The 18,279-nt window shown below is 45.4% G+C and overlaps 1 protein-coding gene across 1 annotated transcript in view; it reads right to left on the reverse strand.

Moving 5' to 3' along the window:
* Nucleotides 1–1,291: 1,291 nt before the first annotated feature.
* Nucleotides 1,292–18,279, reverse strand: part of LOC143784561 (protein mono-ADP-ribosyltransferase PARP15-like) — an 82,573-nt gene continuing 65,585 nt past the window's right edge. The window contains 3 exon segments of the mRNA XM_077272982.1: nt 1,292–2,257; nt 9,585–9,759; nt 10,608–10,753. Coding sequence (XP_077129097.1) covers nt 1,965–2,257; nt 9,585–9,759; nt 10,608–10,753 — 614 coding nt within the window. The 3' untranslated portion in view covers nt 1,292–1,964.

The raw sequence follows: 18,279 nt of genomic DNA on the forward strand, positions 1-18,279 counted from the left end.
TAAAGCTGTAGAACTGTGTTGATTAATTTTACCTTTAGAGACCGAAGACCGATTTATTATTGACTCTAATCAAAGCAGCAAACAAACATTCATTATACTTCTAAACTCCCTATGGTTATAGTATTGGCATTTAAAGGGTTTGTTTCATTTTCCTAAATGAGTAAAAATGCCTCGTAAAAATAAGCAACTTAGCAACTGACCTTGTATTAAAAATCCTCTCCATTCTCCTGAACGGAATTATTTTTAATTCTATAATTAACAGCTTGTTGCCTAGGTTACCGGCCACTTCTCCAGTTTATCAGAGGTGCTGATTTCCTAGGAAATGAGTGTAGGGCTTACAAGCTCTTTGCTGTATAGCTTGTATTTACCCCTCTGAAGTTGGCTGGTTCACTGTATCTGCCCATCTTTAGCCCCCCTCCGATACTGCAGAGATAAAGCTGCCTCTGCTTGCAGCATCGGAGAGTGCACAGTTCAGGCCAGCAGTGAAACCATCTTGCTTGCCTGAACTACCCACTGGCGGGCATGAAGCTGGGTGCGCTCCTGAGCAAACAACTGGAGAACAAACCTTTCTCTAAATGGCTATTGGTCTTTGACTGTAAAAACATTAACCCTGACCTATAGGGGATGACAATGAAATGAGGAAATTGATCTATTTGGATCAATAAAATAACTTTTTAAGTGGACTTTCACTTTCAAGATGACCTGTCATTTCTCTAGACATTTCTGTTTTATTATATACTTGTATTTCATATTAAAGGGAACCTGTCACCCCCAAAATCCAAGATGAGCTAAGCCCCCCGGCATTAGGGGCTTATCTACAGCATTCTGTAATGCTGTAGATAAGCCCCCGATGTATCCTAAAAGATGAGAAAAAGAGGTTAGATTATACTCACCTGGGCAGGCGGTCCTATCCGGTGGGCGTCGCGGTCCGGCGCCTCCTATCTTCATCAGATGACGTCCTCTTCTGGTCTTCACGCCCTGTTGAGGGCAGAGCAAAGTACTGCAGTGCGCAGGCGCCGGGAAAGGTCAGAGAGGCCCGGCGCCTGCGCACTGCAGTACTTTGCTCTGCCCTCAACAGGGCAGACAAAGTACGCCTGCGCTGGAGCCGCAGCGTGAAGACCAGAAGAGGACGTCATCTGATGAAGATAGGAGGCGCCGGACCGGACCGCGACACCCATCGGACCGGACCAGCAGCGGGACCGCCCCTGGGTGAGTATAATCTAACGTCTTTTTCTCCTCTTTCAGGTAACATCGGGGGGGGCTTATCTACAGCATTACAGAATGCTGTAGATAAGCCCCTGATGACGGTGGGGTTACCTCACCCTCGATTTTGGGGGTGACAGGTTCCTTTTAAGTAACAATCTGGGAATGCTAACAATGTCTCACAACTCTAAAGATATGATAACTAAACTACTGGCTTCTACCACTTCCTTTGTCCTTCCTTTGGGGTGTTTCTTTGCACAAATTGGCATAGGCAGTACTGTTAGGAAAACCCCCACCCCAAATAGTAACATCCACTTGTCAATTTGTCATAGAAAAGATGCACCAAAATTGTGATTTCACAGTGAATACAAATATTTTCCAAAACTAGAGAAATGGATTCCTTGTTTATTAAACAGATTTATTTTTGTAATATAAACATTTAGGAATGTTCACAATGCACTATATGGACCCCCAAAAACCACACTTAATCAGCTAATTTACTAAGTAGTGTAGAAAAAGAAATTGCAGCCTTTTGGTCCCAGTAAATTAACATCACTTAAAACCTTTATCAAGAGCTTTGCGATAGACAGATTCCCTCTTACGTCCCTGCTAATAAAACTATGTGTTAATCACCGCCATCGCAATGCCATTCCAATATGTCAGCCTATATCAAAAGAAGGTATACATACGATTTTAAACATTTCTTTTTGCGAATATGCTGAAAAACATTTCCAAACTTCTGTACTGTAAACTGCAGATGATCAGCATTTCTTGAACGAGATCAAATATTCTGGGTAGGCAACATCATCATGAAAAACAACAAACATTGTGGGGTTCGCGACATTATCAACAACTGAATCATAGCGGCCTTTGTTGGGGTCATCATCGACATGTGGAGCTTCCTTATAGGAGCGATCTCCCTTACAATATCGTCCAGTTATCACTGCGGCTTGGTACATGTATTTCATCCCATTAGCATCAGGACAAGAATATATGTCACTGCAAGAGTACTTTGAGTGCTCAGCAAAGTAGGTCCCGTTTCCATATGCGGTTGCTGTTGGAAATTAATAAGGTGAATTTACTAACATGTGATCAAAAGACAGTAAAATATACGAAAACTGTACTGCTGGCCATAGACATTACATAAGTAAGAGACAATTCTGCAGTTTTGGTGTGATCAGCTTATTATGTAATGGGATCTATCCCTTGTTCACATAATAAATGAGCTGCTGCCAGAATATTAACCCAAAGAAGTACAGTAGGTCATGCAGTAATGTATGGACACACATTACGCCTGTTATATCTGCAATTTGCAGACATGACTGGCTATTCTGATCAGATTTGTCCTCCTCTTCTTCAGTTTCCTGCTCCAAGATGTGACTTCAGGGCAAAGAACACCCTTGTTCTTTAGCCATTGACAGCCCATCATAGATGTGCTCATAAAGTGGAGTCTGTGATTGACTGACAGGGAATGAGACCCCAGTGTGTGCAGTGCCTGTTACTGTATTAGGGTATGTTCACACGGTCAGTAAACACTGCGGATTGGATGCTGCGTACATCCGCAGCGTCCAATCCGCAGCGTCCAGATGTTACAGCATAGTGGATGGGATTTCAAGAAACGGACATGTGGCGTGTCATTCCAAATCGCAGCATTTCAATTTATCTTGTGGAGCTGCGAGTTTCCGCAAGATAAATTTCACAAGTACAATGTATTGGACGCGGTGATTCCGCACAGTTCAAGGAACACATGCAGAATCATAAGCGTTCAAAAGCCGGCGTGTTGCTGCATCCAAAGTGCTGCAGATTACTGACCGTGGGAACATACCCTAAGGGGCCTCTCCTGACCCCTTACCGTGGCTATGGACGCTGTACACCCTGAGCCACTCTGCTCTTTCTGCAAGGCCACCTAGAGTAAAGGCCCTGTCTCACATAGCGAGATCGCTAGCGAGATCGCTGCTGAGTCACAAGTTTTGTGACGCAACAGCGACCTCCATAGCGATCTCGCTATGTGTGACACGTACCAGCGATCAGGCCCCTGCTGCGAGATCGCTGGTCGTGTCGGAATGGCCTGGACCTTTTTTTGGTCGTTGAGGCCCCGCTGACATCGCTGAATCGGTGTGTGTGACACCGATCCAGCGATGTCTTCACTGGTAACCAGGGTAAACATCGGGTTACTAAGCGCAGGGCCGCGCTTAGTAACCCGATGTTTACCCTGGTTACCAGCGTAAATGTAAAAAAAAACAAACAGTACATACTCGCCTTTCGGTGTCCAGGTCCCTGGCCGTCTGCTTCCTGCTCTGACTGACTGCCGGCCGTACAGTGAGAAGTGAGAGCACAGCAGTGACGTCACCGCTGCGCTCTGCTCTCACTGTACGGCCGGATCTCAGTCAGAGCAGGAAGCAGACGGCAAGGGACCTGGACACCGAAAGGCGAGTATGTACTGTTTGTTTTTTTTGGTAACCAGGGTAAACATCGGGTTACTAAGCGCGGCCCTGCGCTTAGTAACCCGATGTTTACCCTGGTTACCCGGGTGCTGCAGGGGGACTTCGGCATCGTTGAAGACAGTTTCAACGATGCCGAAGTCGTTCCCCTGATCGTTGGTCGCTGGAGAGCGGTCTGTGTGACAGCTCCCCAGCGACCACACAGCGACTTACCAACGATCACGGCCAGGTCGTATCGCTGGTCGTGATCGTTGGTAAATCGCTATGTGAGACGGGGCCTTAAGGGAGGAAGTTGTCCTGTGTGCTGTGAATAGAAACCTTCACACTCCCTTCCACCCACAGAAGGAGCAGAGAGGTAATCACATGACTGTCAGGCTCAGTGCCAGAAACTCTCTCTCTGTAATACCCAGTGTGCCCTGCATTAGAGATCCAGGCCAGCGGCTCCATCAACACAGAAAGGAAAAAATGGAGGCCTCTACCAGCGAATTTTGCCTAGTGCATAAGAGCAGCCACCCCCTCCATCTGCAAATGACTCACATATGGCCCCTTCTGGTCTCCTATTAGTGTGGATGGTGTTGCTGCATCTAAGGGCTCGTTTCCATTTGCGAGAAACACGTCCGTGTCTCGCATGTGAAAACCAAGCTCTGGCGCCGGCACTTGGGAGCGGAGCGTGTGGCCGCATAGCAACATATGGAGTTGCACGCTCCCAATTGCCGGCGCCAGAGCTTGGTCTTCACATGCATGACACGGACGTGTTTCTCGCAAATGGGAACTAGCCCTAAGGCCGGTTTCACACGTCCAGATAATTCTGGTACAGGAGAAATCGGTACCAGAGTTATCCGTGTCTGTGTGCTCACGTGGCACATCAGTGTGGCACATCAGTGTGGCAGCCGTGTGCTGCGTGTGCCGCCTGAGGACCACATGGAACGTGCAGGAGAGATAGCGCTACAGTAAGCGCTGTCCCCTGCTTGTGGTGCTGAAGCCGGCATTCATCCCTTCTGTCCTGCTCGGCTGAAAGCAGCGCTTGCAGGAGAGAAGGAATAAAGGATCAAGTTTTTTTTTTTTTTTAATAAAGTTTGGGGGTCACCTCCCGCCTCCCATCCCCAGTGCGCCCATCCGCTTGCAGAGAAATACTCACCCAGCTCCCGCGATGTCTCCTCTCAGCGCCGGCAGCCTGTCCTGTGTGAGCGGTCACGTGGTACCGCTCATTACAGTGAGGAATGTGTGCATATTCATCACTGTAATTAGCGGTACCACGTGACCGCTCACACAGGACAGGCTGCCAGTGCTGAGAGGAGACATCGCGGGAGCTGGGTGAGTATTTCTCTGCAAGTGGGCGGGTGCACTGGGGATGGGAGGCGAGAGGTGACCCCCAAACTTTATTTAAAAAAACAAAACAAAAAACTTGATCCTTTATTCCTTCTCTCCTGCAGGGGAAAAGAGATGAATGCCTCCTTCAGCACCACACCCAGTGGGGACAGCGCTTACTATAGCGCTGTCTCTCCTGCGGGCGGTACGTGCACACGGAGGAGAGTGCACACTGTTCTCCGTGTGCACGTGTGCGGGATGTATTGCAGTACGTGCTGCCGGAGATAAGCGGACATGTCTCCGTGTTTTCAACACGGACACACGGTCTGTGAAAACACGGAGACATGTGCATAGACCCATTCATTTGAATGGGTCTACGTGTGTCAGTGTCTCTGGTACGTGAGAAAACTGTCACTACACGTACCAGAGACACTGACGTGTGAAAGAGGCCTCAGATAGAAAATGTTTCAACAGTTATAAGGGCCCCCTCCTCTTCGGGGCTCCTGTGCAAGAACACAATATGGGCTATAAATAGTTTGAGAGAAATCCTGCTGACAGATTCTGTTTAAAAAAACACCCCTCCTCCTCCTCCCATCAAACTTTTCATCTTCTTAGGGTATGTGCACATGTTGCAGATTCATGTGCAGATTTTTCCACGCATATTCTGAAAAATCCGCAGGTAAAACGCCTTGTTTTAACTGTGGATTTACTGCGGTTTTTGTGTGGATTTCACATGCGTTTTCACACCTGTGGATTCCAATTATGGAACAGGTGTAAAACGCTGCGGAATCCGCACAAAGAATTGACATGCTGTGGAAAATACGAGTATTTTCCGCAGCATGTGCACTGCGGATTTGGTTTTCCATAGGTTTACATGGTGCTGTACACTGCATGGAAAACTGCTGCGAATCCGCAGCGTCAAATCCGCAACGTGTGCACAGACCCTTAATATATTACCGTCATCATATTATATAGCACTGTGCACTTACAATTGCTCATTTTGCCGTTCTACAAAGATAATTCTTCACTTTTCCCTGCATTTATCATCCCCCTCCTCAGCTCCTGACCCAGATGCTTCCTCCTCCCTCCTACCAGGGACATTTGCAGTGACTACTGACTGGAAAAATTGACCTCCTGTTTTTAAATAAAGCTTAGAAGGATTCAGTTAGTCAGTTTTTAATCATGTGATGTCATAGACGTAATGGAAAAAAAGGACAATTAACTGGGTAGAAGGGCATATGAGCAATTGTAAGTACACAGTGCTATATAATATGAAGAGTTGAATATATTAAGAAGATAAACATTTTGAGTGCTGCTTTAAGTTCTTAACCCCCGGAGCTTTTTTCGTTTTTTCGTTTTCGCTTTTCGCTCCCCTTCTTTCCAGAGCCATAACTTTTTTTATTTTTCCATCAATATGGCCATGTGAGGGCTTATTTTTTGTGGGATGAGTTGTACCTTTGAACGATACCTTTAGTTTTACCATGTCGTGTAACAGAAAAAAAAAATTCCAAGTGCGATGTAATTGCATAAAAAGTGCAATCCCACACTAGTTTTTTTTTTTTGCTAGGTTCACTAAATGCTAAAACTGGCCTGCCATTATGATTCTCCAGGTCATTACGAGTTCATAGACACCTAACATGTCTAGGTTCTTTTCAATCCAAACTTTGCTAAAAAAAAATTGCGCCATTTTCCGATACCCGTAGCGTCTCCATTTTTCGTGATTTGGGGTTGCATGAGGGCTTATTTTTTGTGTGCCGAGCTGACGTTTTTAACGATACCACTTTTGTGCAGATACGTTTTTTTCATCGCCCGTTATTGCATTTTAATGCAATGTCGCGGCGACCAAAAAAACGTAATTTTGGCATTTTGATTTTTTCTCACTACGCTGTTTAGCGATCAGGTTAATCCTTTTTTTTTTATTGATACATCAGGCGATTCTGAATGCGGCAATACCAAATACACTGTGTGCAGAATTATTAGGCAAGTTGTATTTTAATAATAATAATAATAATAATAATAATAATAATTAATTGTATTAGTTGTATTTTGATCACATGATCCTTTTTATACATGTTGTCCTACTCCAAGCTGTTCAGGCTTGAGAGCCAACTACCAATTAAGTAAATCAGGCGATGTGCATCTCTGTAATGAGGAGGGGTGTTGTCTAATGACATCACAACCCCATATAAGGTGTGCTTAATTATTAGGCAACTTCCTTTCCTTTGGCAAAATGGGTCAGAAGAGAGATTTGACGGCTCTAAAAAGTCCAAAATTGTGAGATGTCTTGCAGAGGGATGCAGCAGTCTTGAAATTGCCAAACTTTTGAAGCGTGATCACCGAACAATCAAGCGTTTCATGGCAAATAGCCAACAGGGTCGCAAGAAGCGCGTTGGGCAAAAAAGGCACAAAATAACTGCCCATAAATTGAGGAAAATCAAGCGTGAAGCTGCCAAGATGCCATTTGCCACCAGTTTTGCCATATTTCAGAGATACAACGTTACTGGAGTAACAAAAAGTACAAGGTGTGCGATACTCAGGGACATGGTCAAGGTAAGGAAGGCTGAAAAACGACCACCTTTGTACAAGAAACATAAGATAAAACGTCAAGACTGGGCCAAGAAATATCTTAAGACTGACTTTTCAAAGGTTTTATGGACTGATGAAATGAGAGTGACTCTTGATGGGCCAGACGGATGGGCCAGAGGCTGGATCAGTAAAGGGGAGAGAGCTCCACTCCGACTCAGACGTCAGCAAGGTGGAGGTGGGGTACTGGTATGGGCTGGGATCATCAAAGATGAACTTGTGGGACCTTTTCAGGTTGAGGATGGAGTGAAGCTCAACTCCCAGACCTACTGCCAGTTTCTGGAAGACAACTTCTTCAAGCAGTGGTACAGGAAGAAGTCGGTATCGTTCAAGAAAAACATGATTTTCATGCAGGACAATGCTCCATCACATGGCTCCAACTACTCCACAGCGTGGCTGGCCAGTAAAGGTCTCAGAGAAGAAAAAATAATGACATGGCCCCCTTGTTCAACTGATCTGAACCCCATAGAGAACCTGTGGTCCCTCATAAACTGTGAGATCTACAGGGAGGGAAAACAGTCCACCTCTCGGAACAGTGTCTGGAGGCTGTGGTGGCTGCTGCACCCAATGTTCATCGTAAACAGATCAAACAACTGACGGAATCTATGGATGGAGGCTGTTCAGTGTCATCATAAAGAAAGGTGGCTATATTGGTCACTAATTTTGGGGGTTTTGTTTTTGCATATCAGAAGTGTTTATTTGTAAATTTTGTGCAGTTATATTGGTTTACCTGGTGAAAATAAACAATTGAGAGGGGAATATATTTGGTTTTTATTAAGTTGCCTAATAATTCTGCACAGTAATAGTTACCTGCACAAACAGATATCCTCCTAAGATAGCCAAATCTAAAAAAAAAACCACTCCACGTTCCAAAAATATTAAACTTTGATATTTATGAGTCTTTTGGGTTGATTGAGAACATAGTTGTTGATCAATAATAAAAATATTCCTCTAAAATACAACTTGGCTAATAATTCTGCACACAGTATATGTGTAGGTTTGATTTTTTTTTATTTTATTTTGGGGCGAAAGGGGGGTGATTTAAACTTTTATAATTTTTTAATTTTTTTTTCATATTTTTAAACACTTTTTTTGGGGGGGCGTGCTTCAATAGCCTCCATAGGAAGCTAGAAGCTGCCACTACACGATCGCCTCTGCTACATAGAGGTGAAGCACAGATCACCTCTATGTAGCAGAAATGCAGCATTGCTATGAGCGCCGTCCACAGGGTGGCGCTCAAAGCAATTTGCCATCAACAACCATAGAGGTCTCAAGGAGACCTTAGGTAGTTAGGGCAATGCACCGCTGACCCCTGATCATCTGATGGGGTCAGCGGTGCGAGCACTTCCGGCGGCGCTTGTTAAATGCCGCTGTCAGAGTTTGACAGTGGCATTTAACTACATAATGGGCGCAGGCGGATCGCGATTCCACTTGCGGCCACATGTCAGCTGTTGATAACAGCTGACATGTCACGGCTTTGAGGTGGGCTCACCGCGGGAGCCCACCTCAAAGCGGGGGAGTCTGTCAGCTGACGTACTATCCATTCAGTACCCAGATATACGGTATTTCTTTCCTGACTCACACTGGAGACTTAAATGCTTTCTGTACTTTCAGACATCTTAATCTCACTTGATAGATAATATGATGGACAAAAAAAAACAAATCTGCCTATTACTTTATTAAAAATTACATGGTCTTATTCATAAATTATTACTCCAGAGTGTCGGCCACTAGGTGTTTCCCTTCTGTGCAACTTACTGTTTTGTCAAGTGTAATCTGTCTCTAGCAGAAGAGACATTGAGATGAGATGGATTTCAGAAAAATGGGAACAGGTCTTATAGAAGGGGGGGGGGGGCAGGATTTTACTTTCTCTCTGTTTTCTGGTCTTTTCTCTGTCAGCTCCATACAGATCAGAAAGACAAGTCACATTTCAGGTCAATTATTCCACTGGACAATGACCAACACAATCTTTGGGCTGGGAAGTGAGATAAAGGATATTCCAGCACCTGTAGTGCTGACAGAAAGCTAAAGAAGAGTAACGTAACTTACCATTTTTACCACAGTAGACTCTGTTGAATCCATCACGGTTAATGTTACCAATTGCATTAGAATGTGTGCCGTGAAACAGGTGCTTTATATTTTTCTGGCCAGGATTTTTTTTATTCACACTACCCTTGTTAATGGTGAAACACTGCCAGGGTTTTACATTCTGAATGTGTTTGATCTATAAGATATAAAAAAAGGAAGTTGGTTTGTGTTTCTTTTGTTTTTAGCGTCTCCTGTTAAAGGGAACCTGACACGCCATTTCAAACATCTAAACTGTCTCCAGTGCGTTGTTAGTGATGCAATGTGCATCACTAACATGTTATTTTAATTGAAAATGGCGCTGTAATCATGTCCAAAAAGCACTTTATGTAGTTAGATCATACCTGCTCATTTAGTATAGGGATATGCTTCATTTTCTGTACAGTCATGGGCGTCGTCACCCACTCAATTTGATTGATTTCACTGGTTGCACCGACATCAATGGAATCCTGCGCTTGCGAAGTATGGTGCTTGGAACTGTGCTTACGCAGTGTCCCATGCATCACGACGTATGCGCGGCTCTTTGCTCAGCACTGCACAAATGCGTCCGGCTACACACTGCGCAAACGTGACTGCCCACTACTCACTGCTAGTGATAAGCGAGTATACTCGCTGCTCGGGTTTCCCCGAGCACGCTCGGGTGGTCTCCGAGTATTAATGACTGCTCGGAGATTTAGCTTTCCTTGCTGCAGGTGGATGATGTACAGCTGCTAGACAGCTTGATTACATGTGGGGGTTGCCTGGTTGCTGGTTAATAGCTGTAAATCATTCAGCTGCTGCGATGAAAACTAAATCTCCGAGCAGTCACAAATACTCGGAGACCACCCAAGCATGCTTGGGAAAACCTGAGCAACGAGTACATTCGCTCATCACTACTCACTGCACAAGTGCGGAATTCCAGTGACATTGGCGCAAACAGGCAAACCAATCAAATTGAGTTGGCCTTCGACTCGTATATAGGTGTAGTATAAAATAGTGGGCAATAACCTCCATAATTTGATATTCTTTCTCCGATATCGTTTCGAAGAATTTATCTTTGACTTCTTTGTATTCGTGTGATGTCTCCTTAAGTATTACGTCCTGACATTCACTTTTCTCCATGTCGGTCCAGGTTATTGGATACAGATCTGTTACTGCAGCAAAAACAATGAGCTGGAATTAGATTTTATGGAGTTTCCAAATTTTAATCACAGATTAAATGTGAATGTTATAATAGATCAGCAAGTTGCACCTATGAACACAAATATACATAGTATACATACAGTATATACTGCTCAGAAAATAAAGGGAACACTAAGATACCACATCCTAGATATCACTGAATGAAATATTCCAGTTGCAAATCTTTATTCATTACATAGTGGAATGTGTTGAGAACAATAAAAATGATCAGTGTAAACCAAAATTAATATCCCATGGAGATATGGATTTTGAATGATACTCAAAATCAAAGTAGAAAATCAAATTAAAAGGCTGATCCAACTTCAGTGGAGATGTGTATGGCCTTCACGTGTCTGTATGACCTCCTGATGAGGCAGTGGATGTTTTCCTGAGGGACCTCATCCCAGACCTGGATTAAAGCATCAGTCAACTCCTGGACAGTGTGGTGCAACGTGGTGTTGGTGGACAGAACGAGACATGTTGTCTCAGAGGAGCTTGATTGGATGATTCAGGTCTGGGGAAGGGGTAGACCAGTCCATAGCATCAATGCCTTCATCATGCAAGAACTGTTGACATATTCAGCCACATGAGGTCTAGCATTGTCATGCATCAGAAAGTACCCACTGCACCTGCATAGGGTATCACAATGAGTCAGAGGATCTCATCCCGGTACCTAATGGCAGTCAGGGTACCTCTGGCTAGCACATGGAGGGCTGTGCGGACCTCCAAAGAAATGCCTCCCCACACCATTACTGAGCCACTGCCAAACAAACCAGTCATGCTGGAGGCCGTTGCAGGCAGAAGAACCTTCTCCACAGCATCTCCAGACTCTGTCCTATCTGCCACATGTGCTCAGTGTGAATCTGCTCTCATCTGTGAAGAGAACAGGGCGCCAATGTAAAATCTGCCAATCTTGGTATTCTCAGGCAAATTCTAATCGCCCTGCACGGTGTTGGGCTGTAAGCTCAATGCCCACTTGTGGATGTCAGGCCCGCATACCACCCTCATGGAGTTTGTTTCTGACAGTTTAAGCAGACACATTGATGGTAGTGGCCTGCAGGAGTTCATTTTGCAGAGCTCTGGTACTGCTGTTCCTGTTCCTCCTTGCACAAAGGCTGAGGTAGCGGTCCTGCTGCTGGGTTGTTGCCCTCCTACGGCCCCCTCCACTTTGCCTGGTGTACTGGCCTGTCTCCTGGTATCTGCTCCATGCTCTGGACACTGTGCTTACGGACACAGCTGCTCATCTTGCCACAGCTCGCATTGATGTGCCATCGTGGATGAGCTGCACTACCTGAACAACTTCTGTGGGTTGCAGACACCGATTCATGCTACTGCACCTCAAGGGGGAGAGCAAAAATGCAAATGTGACCAAAACAACAGCCACAAAGTACAGTACCTCTATTGGTGAGAGCAATGACAAAATGCCAAAGTGGACAAAATGGATGAGAACACAGAAATGGTCTGTGGTCACCCCCTAAAGAACCACTACTTTATAGGGGTTGTCTTGCTTGGTCAGAAAGCCTTTCTAACAAAAAACTGATGTGCACAGGTGCACACTAAGAAGAGTAGCCATCTCCATATATAACTAACAAATACAGTTGCAATATGTAACTATAAAGCATGCAAGCATGAAATATATGAAATTGGATTTGCACTACTGCTCAGTCTTTTGATATTATGAATTGGCCAGTTTATGAGCTAAGCATCTTTGTTTTTTCCTATTTTCTAGAGTAGTAATGCAATTCCAGTTTCATATATTTCATGTTTGCATTCTATAGTGTTACAGAGTGCTACTTTATTTGTTAATAAGAATAGGCTTAGTACATAATGTTATAGGATAGTAACTTTAGTTAGCTCAAGTTAAAAGTATAAGCAGTGTCGGACTGGGGTGCCAAGGGCCCACAAGTAACATTGACTTTGGGGGGCCTGTTATGACCCCAATGGCGAGGGTCTCAGAGGAACGTGGAAGTCTGCAGAGTACAAAAATCCAGCTCATAGGGCAGTGGTAACTGGGTTGACCATATATCTACTCCTAACGCCAACACTAGAAGTAGCCGGGGATCATTCCTACGTTGATTCTAGATGACACGCGCCAGCCGGAGAATCTAACTACCCCTAGTAGAGGAAAACAAAGACCTCTCTTGCCTCCAGAGAAGGGACCCCAAAGCAGGATAGAAGCCCCCCACAAATAATAACGGTGAGGTAAGAGGAAATGACAAACACAGAAATGAACCAGGTTTAGCACAGAGAGGCCCGCTTACTGATAGCAGAATAAAGAAAGGTAACTTATATGGTCAACAGAAAACCCTATTAAAATCCACACTGGAAATTCAAGAACCCCCGAACCGTCTAAGGGTCCGGGGGGAGAACACCAGCCCCCTAGAGCTTCCAGCAAAGGTCAGGATACAGATTAGGAACAAGCTGGACAAAAAATACAAAACCAAAACAAATAGCAAAAAGCAAAAAGCAGACTTAGCTGAAATAACCGGAACCAGGATCAGTAGACAAGAGCACAGCAGATTAGCTCTGATAACTACGTTGCCAGGCATTGAACTGAAGGTCCAGGGAGCTTATATAGCAACACCCCTAACTAACGACCCAGGTGCGGATAAAAGGAATGACAGAAAAACCAGAGTCAAAAAACTAGTAACCACTAGAGGGAGCAAAAAGCAAATTCACAACAGTACCCCCCCCTTAGTGAGGGGTCACCGAACCCTCACCACGACCACCAGGGCGATCAGGATGAGCGGCATGAAAGGCACGAACTAAATCGGCCGCATGAACATCGGAGGCGACCACCCAGGAATTATCCTCCTGACCATAGCCCTTCCACTTGACCAGGTACTGAAGCCTCCGCCTGGAGAGGCGAGAATCCAAGATCTTCTCCACCACGTACTCCAACTCGCCCTCAACCAACACCGGAGCAGGAGGCTCAGCAGAAGGAACTACAGGCACAATGTACCGCCGCAACAAGGACCTATGAAATACATTGTGAATAGCAAACGACACAGGAAGATCCAGACGAAAAGATACAGGATTAAGGATTTCCAATATCTTGTAAGGACCAATAAAACGAGGTTTAAATTTGGGAGAGGAGACCTTCATAGGAACAAAGCGGGAAGAAAGCCATACCAAATCCCCAACGCGTAGTCGGGGACCCACACCACGGCGGCGGTTGGCAAAGCGCTGAGCCCTCTCCTGTGACAACTTCAAGTTGTCCACCACATGATTCCAGATCCGCTGCAACCTATCCACCACAGAATCCACCCCAGGACAGTCAGAAGGCTCCACATGACCCGAAGAAAAGCGAGGATGGAAACCAGAGTTGCAGAAAAAAGGCGAAACCAAGGTGGCGGAACTAGCCCGATTATTAAGGGCAAACTCAGCCAACGGCAAGAACGTCACCCAATCGTCCTGATCAGCAGAGACAAAACACCTCAAATAAGCCTCCAAAGTCTGATTGGTTCGCTCCGTCTGTCCATTAGTCTGAGGATGGAAAGCAGACGAAAACGACAAATCAATGCCCATCCTACTACAAAAGGATCGCCAGAACCTGGAAACGAACTGGGATCCTCTGTCTGACACAATATTCTCAGGGATGCCGTGCAAACGAACCACGTTCTGGAAAAACACAGGAACCAGATCGGAAGAGGAAGGCAGCTTAGGCAAAGGAACCAAATGGACCATCTTGGAGAAGCGATCACATATCACCCAGATAACAGACATGCCCTGAGATAGCGGAAGATCAGAAATGAAATCCATGGAGATATGTGTCCAAGGTCTCTTCGGGACAGGCAAGGGCAAGAGCAAACCGCTGGCACGAGAACAGCAAGGCTTAGCTCGAGCACAAGTCCCACAGGACTGCACAAATGACCGCACATCCCTCGACAAGGAATGCCACCAAAAGGACCTGGCCACCAGATCTCTGGTGCCAAAAATTCCCGGGTGACCTGCCAACACCGAGCAATGAACCTCGGAAATGACTCTGCTGGTCCACTTATCTGGGACAAACAGTCTGTCAGGTGGACAAGACTCAGGCCTATCAGCCTGAAATCTCTGTAACACACGTCGCAGATCCGGAGAAATAGCTGACAAGATAACTCCATCCTTAAGAATACCAACAGGATCCGCGACTCCAGGAGCATCAGGCACAAAGCTCCTAGAAAGAGCATCGGCCTTCACATTCTTTGAACCTGGTAAATACGAGACAACAAAATCAAAGCGGGAGAAAAACAATGACCAGCGGACCTGTCTCGGATTAAGGCGTTTAGCAGACTCGAGATACATCAGATTTTTGTGATCAGTCAAGACCACCACACGATGCTTAGCACCCTCGAGCCAATGACGCCACTCCTCAAATGCCCATTTCATGGCCAACAACTCCCGATTACCCACATCATAATTTCGCTCGGCAGGCGAAAACTTCCTAGAGAAAAAGGCACAAGGTTTCATAACAGAGCAACCAGGGCCTCTCTGCGACAAAACGGCCCCTGCTCCAATCTCTGAAGCATCCACCTCAACCTGAAAGGGAAGTGAGATATCGGGCTGGCACAAAACAGGCGCCGAAGTAAACCGGCGTTTCAACTCCTGGAAAGCCTCCACGGCAGCAGGAGCCCAGTTAGCTACATCGGAGCCCTTCTTGGTCATATCCGTCAAAGGTTTCACAATGCTAGAAAAATTAGCGATAAAACGACGGTAGAAGTTAGCGAAACCCAAGAACTTCTGAAGACTCTTAACTGACGAGGGCTGAGTCCAATCAAGAATAGCTCGGACCTTGACTGGGTCCATCTCCACAGCAGAAGGGGAAAAAATGAACCCCAAAAAGGGAACCTTCTGTACACCAAAGAGACACTTTGAGCCCTTGACAAACAAAGAATTTTCACGCAGAATTTTAAAGACCAACCTGACCTGCTCCACATGCGAGTCCCAATTATCAGAAAAAACCAAAATATCATCCAGATAAACAATCAAAAATCTATCCAGATACTTCCGGAAAATGTCATGCATAAAGGACTGAAAAACTGAAGGCGCATTGGAGAGCCCAAAAGGCATCACCAAGTACTCAAAATGACCTTCGGGCGTATTGAATGCGGTTTTCCATTCATCACCTTGCTTAATGCGCACAAGGTTGTACGCACCACGAAGGTCTATCTTGGTGAACCACTTGGCACCTTTAATCCGGGCAAACAAGTCAGACAACAGCGGCAAAGGATACTGAAATTTGACAGTGATCTTATTTAAAAGCCGATAATCAATACAAGGTCTCAAAGATCCGTCCTTTTTTGCCACAAAAAAGAATCCCGCACCAAGAGGGGAAGAAGACGGACGAATATGTCCTTTCTCCAGAGACTCCTTGATATATGAACGCATCGCGGTATGTTCAGGTACCGACAGATTAAACAGTCTTCCCTTCAAATCTATAGCACAGTCACAGTCCCTATGAGGAGGCAATGCACTGGACCTGGACTCGCTAAAGACATCCTGATAATCAGACAAATACTCCGGAACTTCCGAAGGCGTAGAAGAAGCAATAGACACAGGCAGGGAATCCCCATGAATACCACGACAGCCCCAACTTGAGACTGACATAGCCTTCCAGTCCAGGACGGGATTATGGGTCTGTAACCATGGCAGCCCTAAAACAACCAAATCATGCATTTTATGCAAAACAAGAAAACGTATCACCTCGCGGTGTTCAGGAGTCATGCACATGGTAACCTGTGTCCAATACTGCGGTTTATTTGCTGCCAATGGCGTAGCATCAATACCCCTAAGAGGAATAGGATTTTCTAATGGTTCAAGAGTAAAACCACAGTGCTTAGCAAATGACAGATCCATAAGACTCAGGGCAGCACCTGAATCTACAAACGCCATGACAGGATAAGACGACAGTGAGCAAATCAAAGTTACAGACAGAATAAATTTAGGTTGCAAATTACCAACGGTGACAGGACTAACAACCTTAGCTATACGTTTAGAGCATGCTGAGATAACATGTGTAGAATCACCACAGTAATAGCATAAGCCATTCCGGCGTCTATGAATTTTCCGCTCATCTCTAGTCAGGATTCTATCACATTGCATTAAATCAGGTGTCTGTTCAGACAACACCATGAGGGAATTTGCGGTTTTTCTATCACATTGCACCGAATTAGGTGTCTGTTCAGACAACACCATGAGGGAGTTTGCGGTTTTGCGCTCCCGCAACCGCCGGTCAATTTGAATAGCCAGTGCCATAGTATCATTCAGACCTGTGGGAATGGGAAAACCCACCATAACATTCTTAATGGCATCAGAAAGGCCATTTCTAAAATTAGCGGCCAGTGCACACTCGTTCCAATGTGTCAGCACGGACCATTTCCGAAATTTTTGGCAATACACTTCAGCCTCGTCCTGCCCCTGAGACATAGCCAGCAAGGCCTTTTCTGCCTGAATCTCAAGATTGGGTTCCTCATAAAGTAAACCGAGCGCCAGAAAAAACGCATCAATATCAGCCAATGCCGGATCTCCCGGCGCCAGCGAAAAAGCCCAATCCTGAGGGTCGCCCCGTAAGAACGAAATAACAATTTTTACTTGCTGAGCGGAGTCTCCAGATGAACAGGGTCTCAGGGACAAAAACAATTTACAATTATTCCTGAAATTCCCAAACTTAAACCTGTCTCCGGAAAACAGTTCAGGAATCGGTATCTTAGGTTCTGACCTAGGATTTCTGATAACATAGTCTTGTATGCCCTGCACACGAGTAGCCAGCTGGTCCACACTTGTAATCAAAGTCTGGACATTCATGTCTGCAGCAAGCATAGCCACTCTGAGGTAAAGGGGAAGGAGAAAGAGAAAAAAAAAAAAAACTCAGAATCTTCTTTCTTATAATCCCTCTTCTGCAATGCATTAAACATTTAATACAGGCCTGGCAAACTGTTATGACCCCAATGGCGAGGGTCTCAGAGGAACGTGGAAGTCTGCAGAGTACAAAAATCCAGCTCATAGGGCAGTGGTAACTGGGTTGACCATATATCTACTCCTAACGCCAACACTAGAAGTAGCCGGGGATCATTCCTACGTTGATTCTAGATGACACGCGCCAGCCAGAGAATCTAACTACCCCTAGTAGAGGAAAACAAAGACCTCTCTTGCCTCCAGAGAAGGGACCCCAAAGCAGGATAGAAGCCCCCCACAAATAATAACGGTGAGGTAAGAGGAAATGACAAACACAGAAATGAACCAGGTTTAGCACAGAGAGGCCCGCTTACTGATAGCAGAATAAAGAAAGGTAACTTATATGGTCAACAGAAAACCCTATTAAAATCCACACTGGAAATTCAAGAACCCCCGAACCGTCTAAGGGTCCGGGGGGAGAACACCAGCCCCCTAGAGCTTCCAGCAAAGGTCAGGATACAGATTAGGAACAAGCTGGACAAAAAATACAAAACCAAAACAAATAGCAAAAAGCAAAAAGCAGACTTAGCTGAAATAACCGGAACCAGGATCAGTAGACAAG

This window comes from Ranitomeya variabilis, chromosome 7 (genome assembly GCF_051348905.1).
Source record: "Ranitomeya variabilis isolate aRanVar5 chromosome 7, aRanVar5.hap1, whole genome shotgun sequence".
Classification (NCBI taxonomy): domain Eukaryota; kingdom Metazoa; phylum Chordata; class Amphibia; order Anura; family Dendrobatidae; genus Ranitomeya; species Ranitomeya variabilis.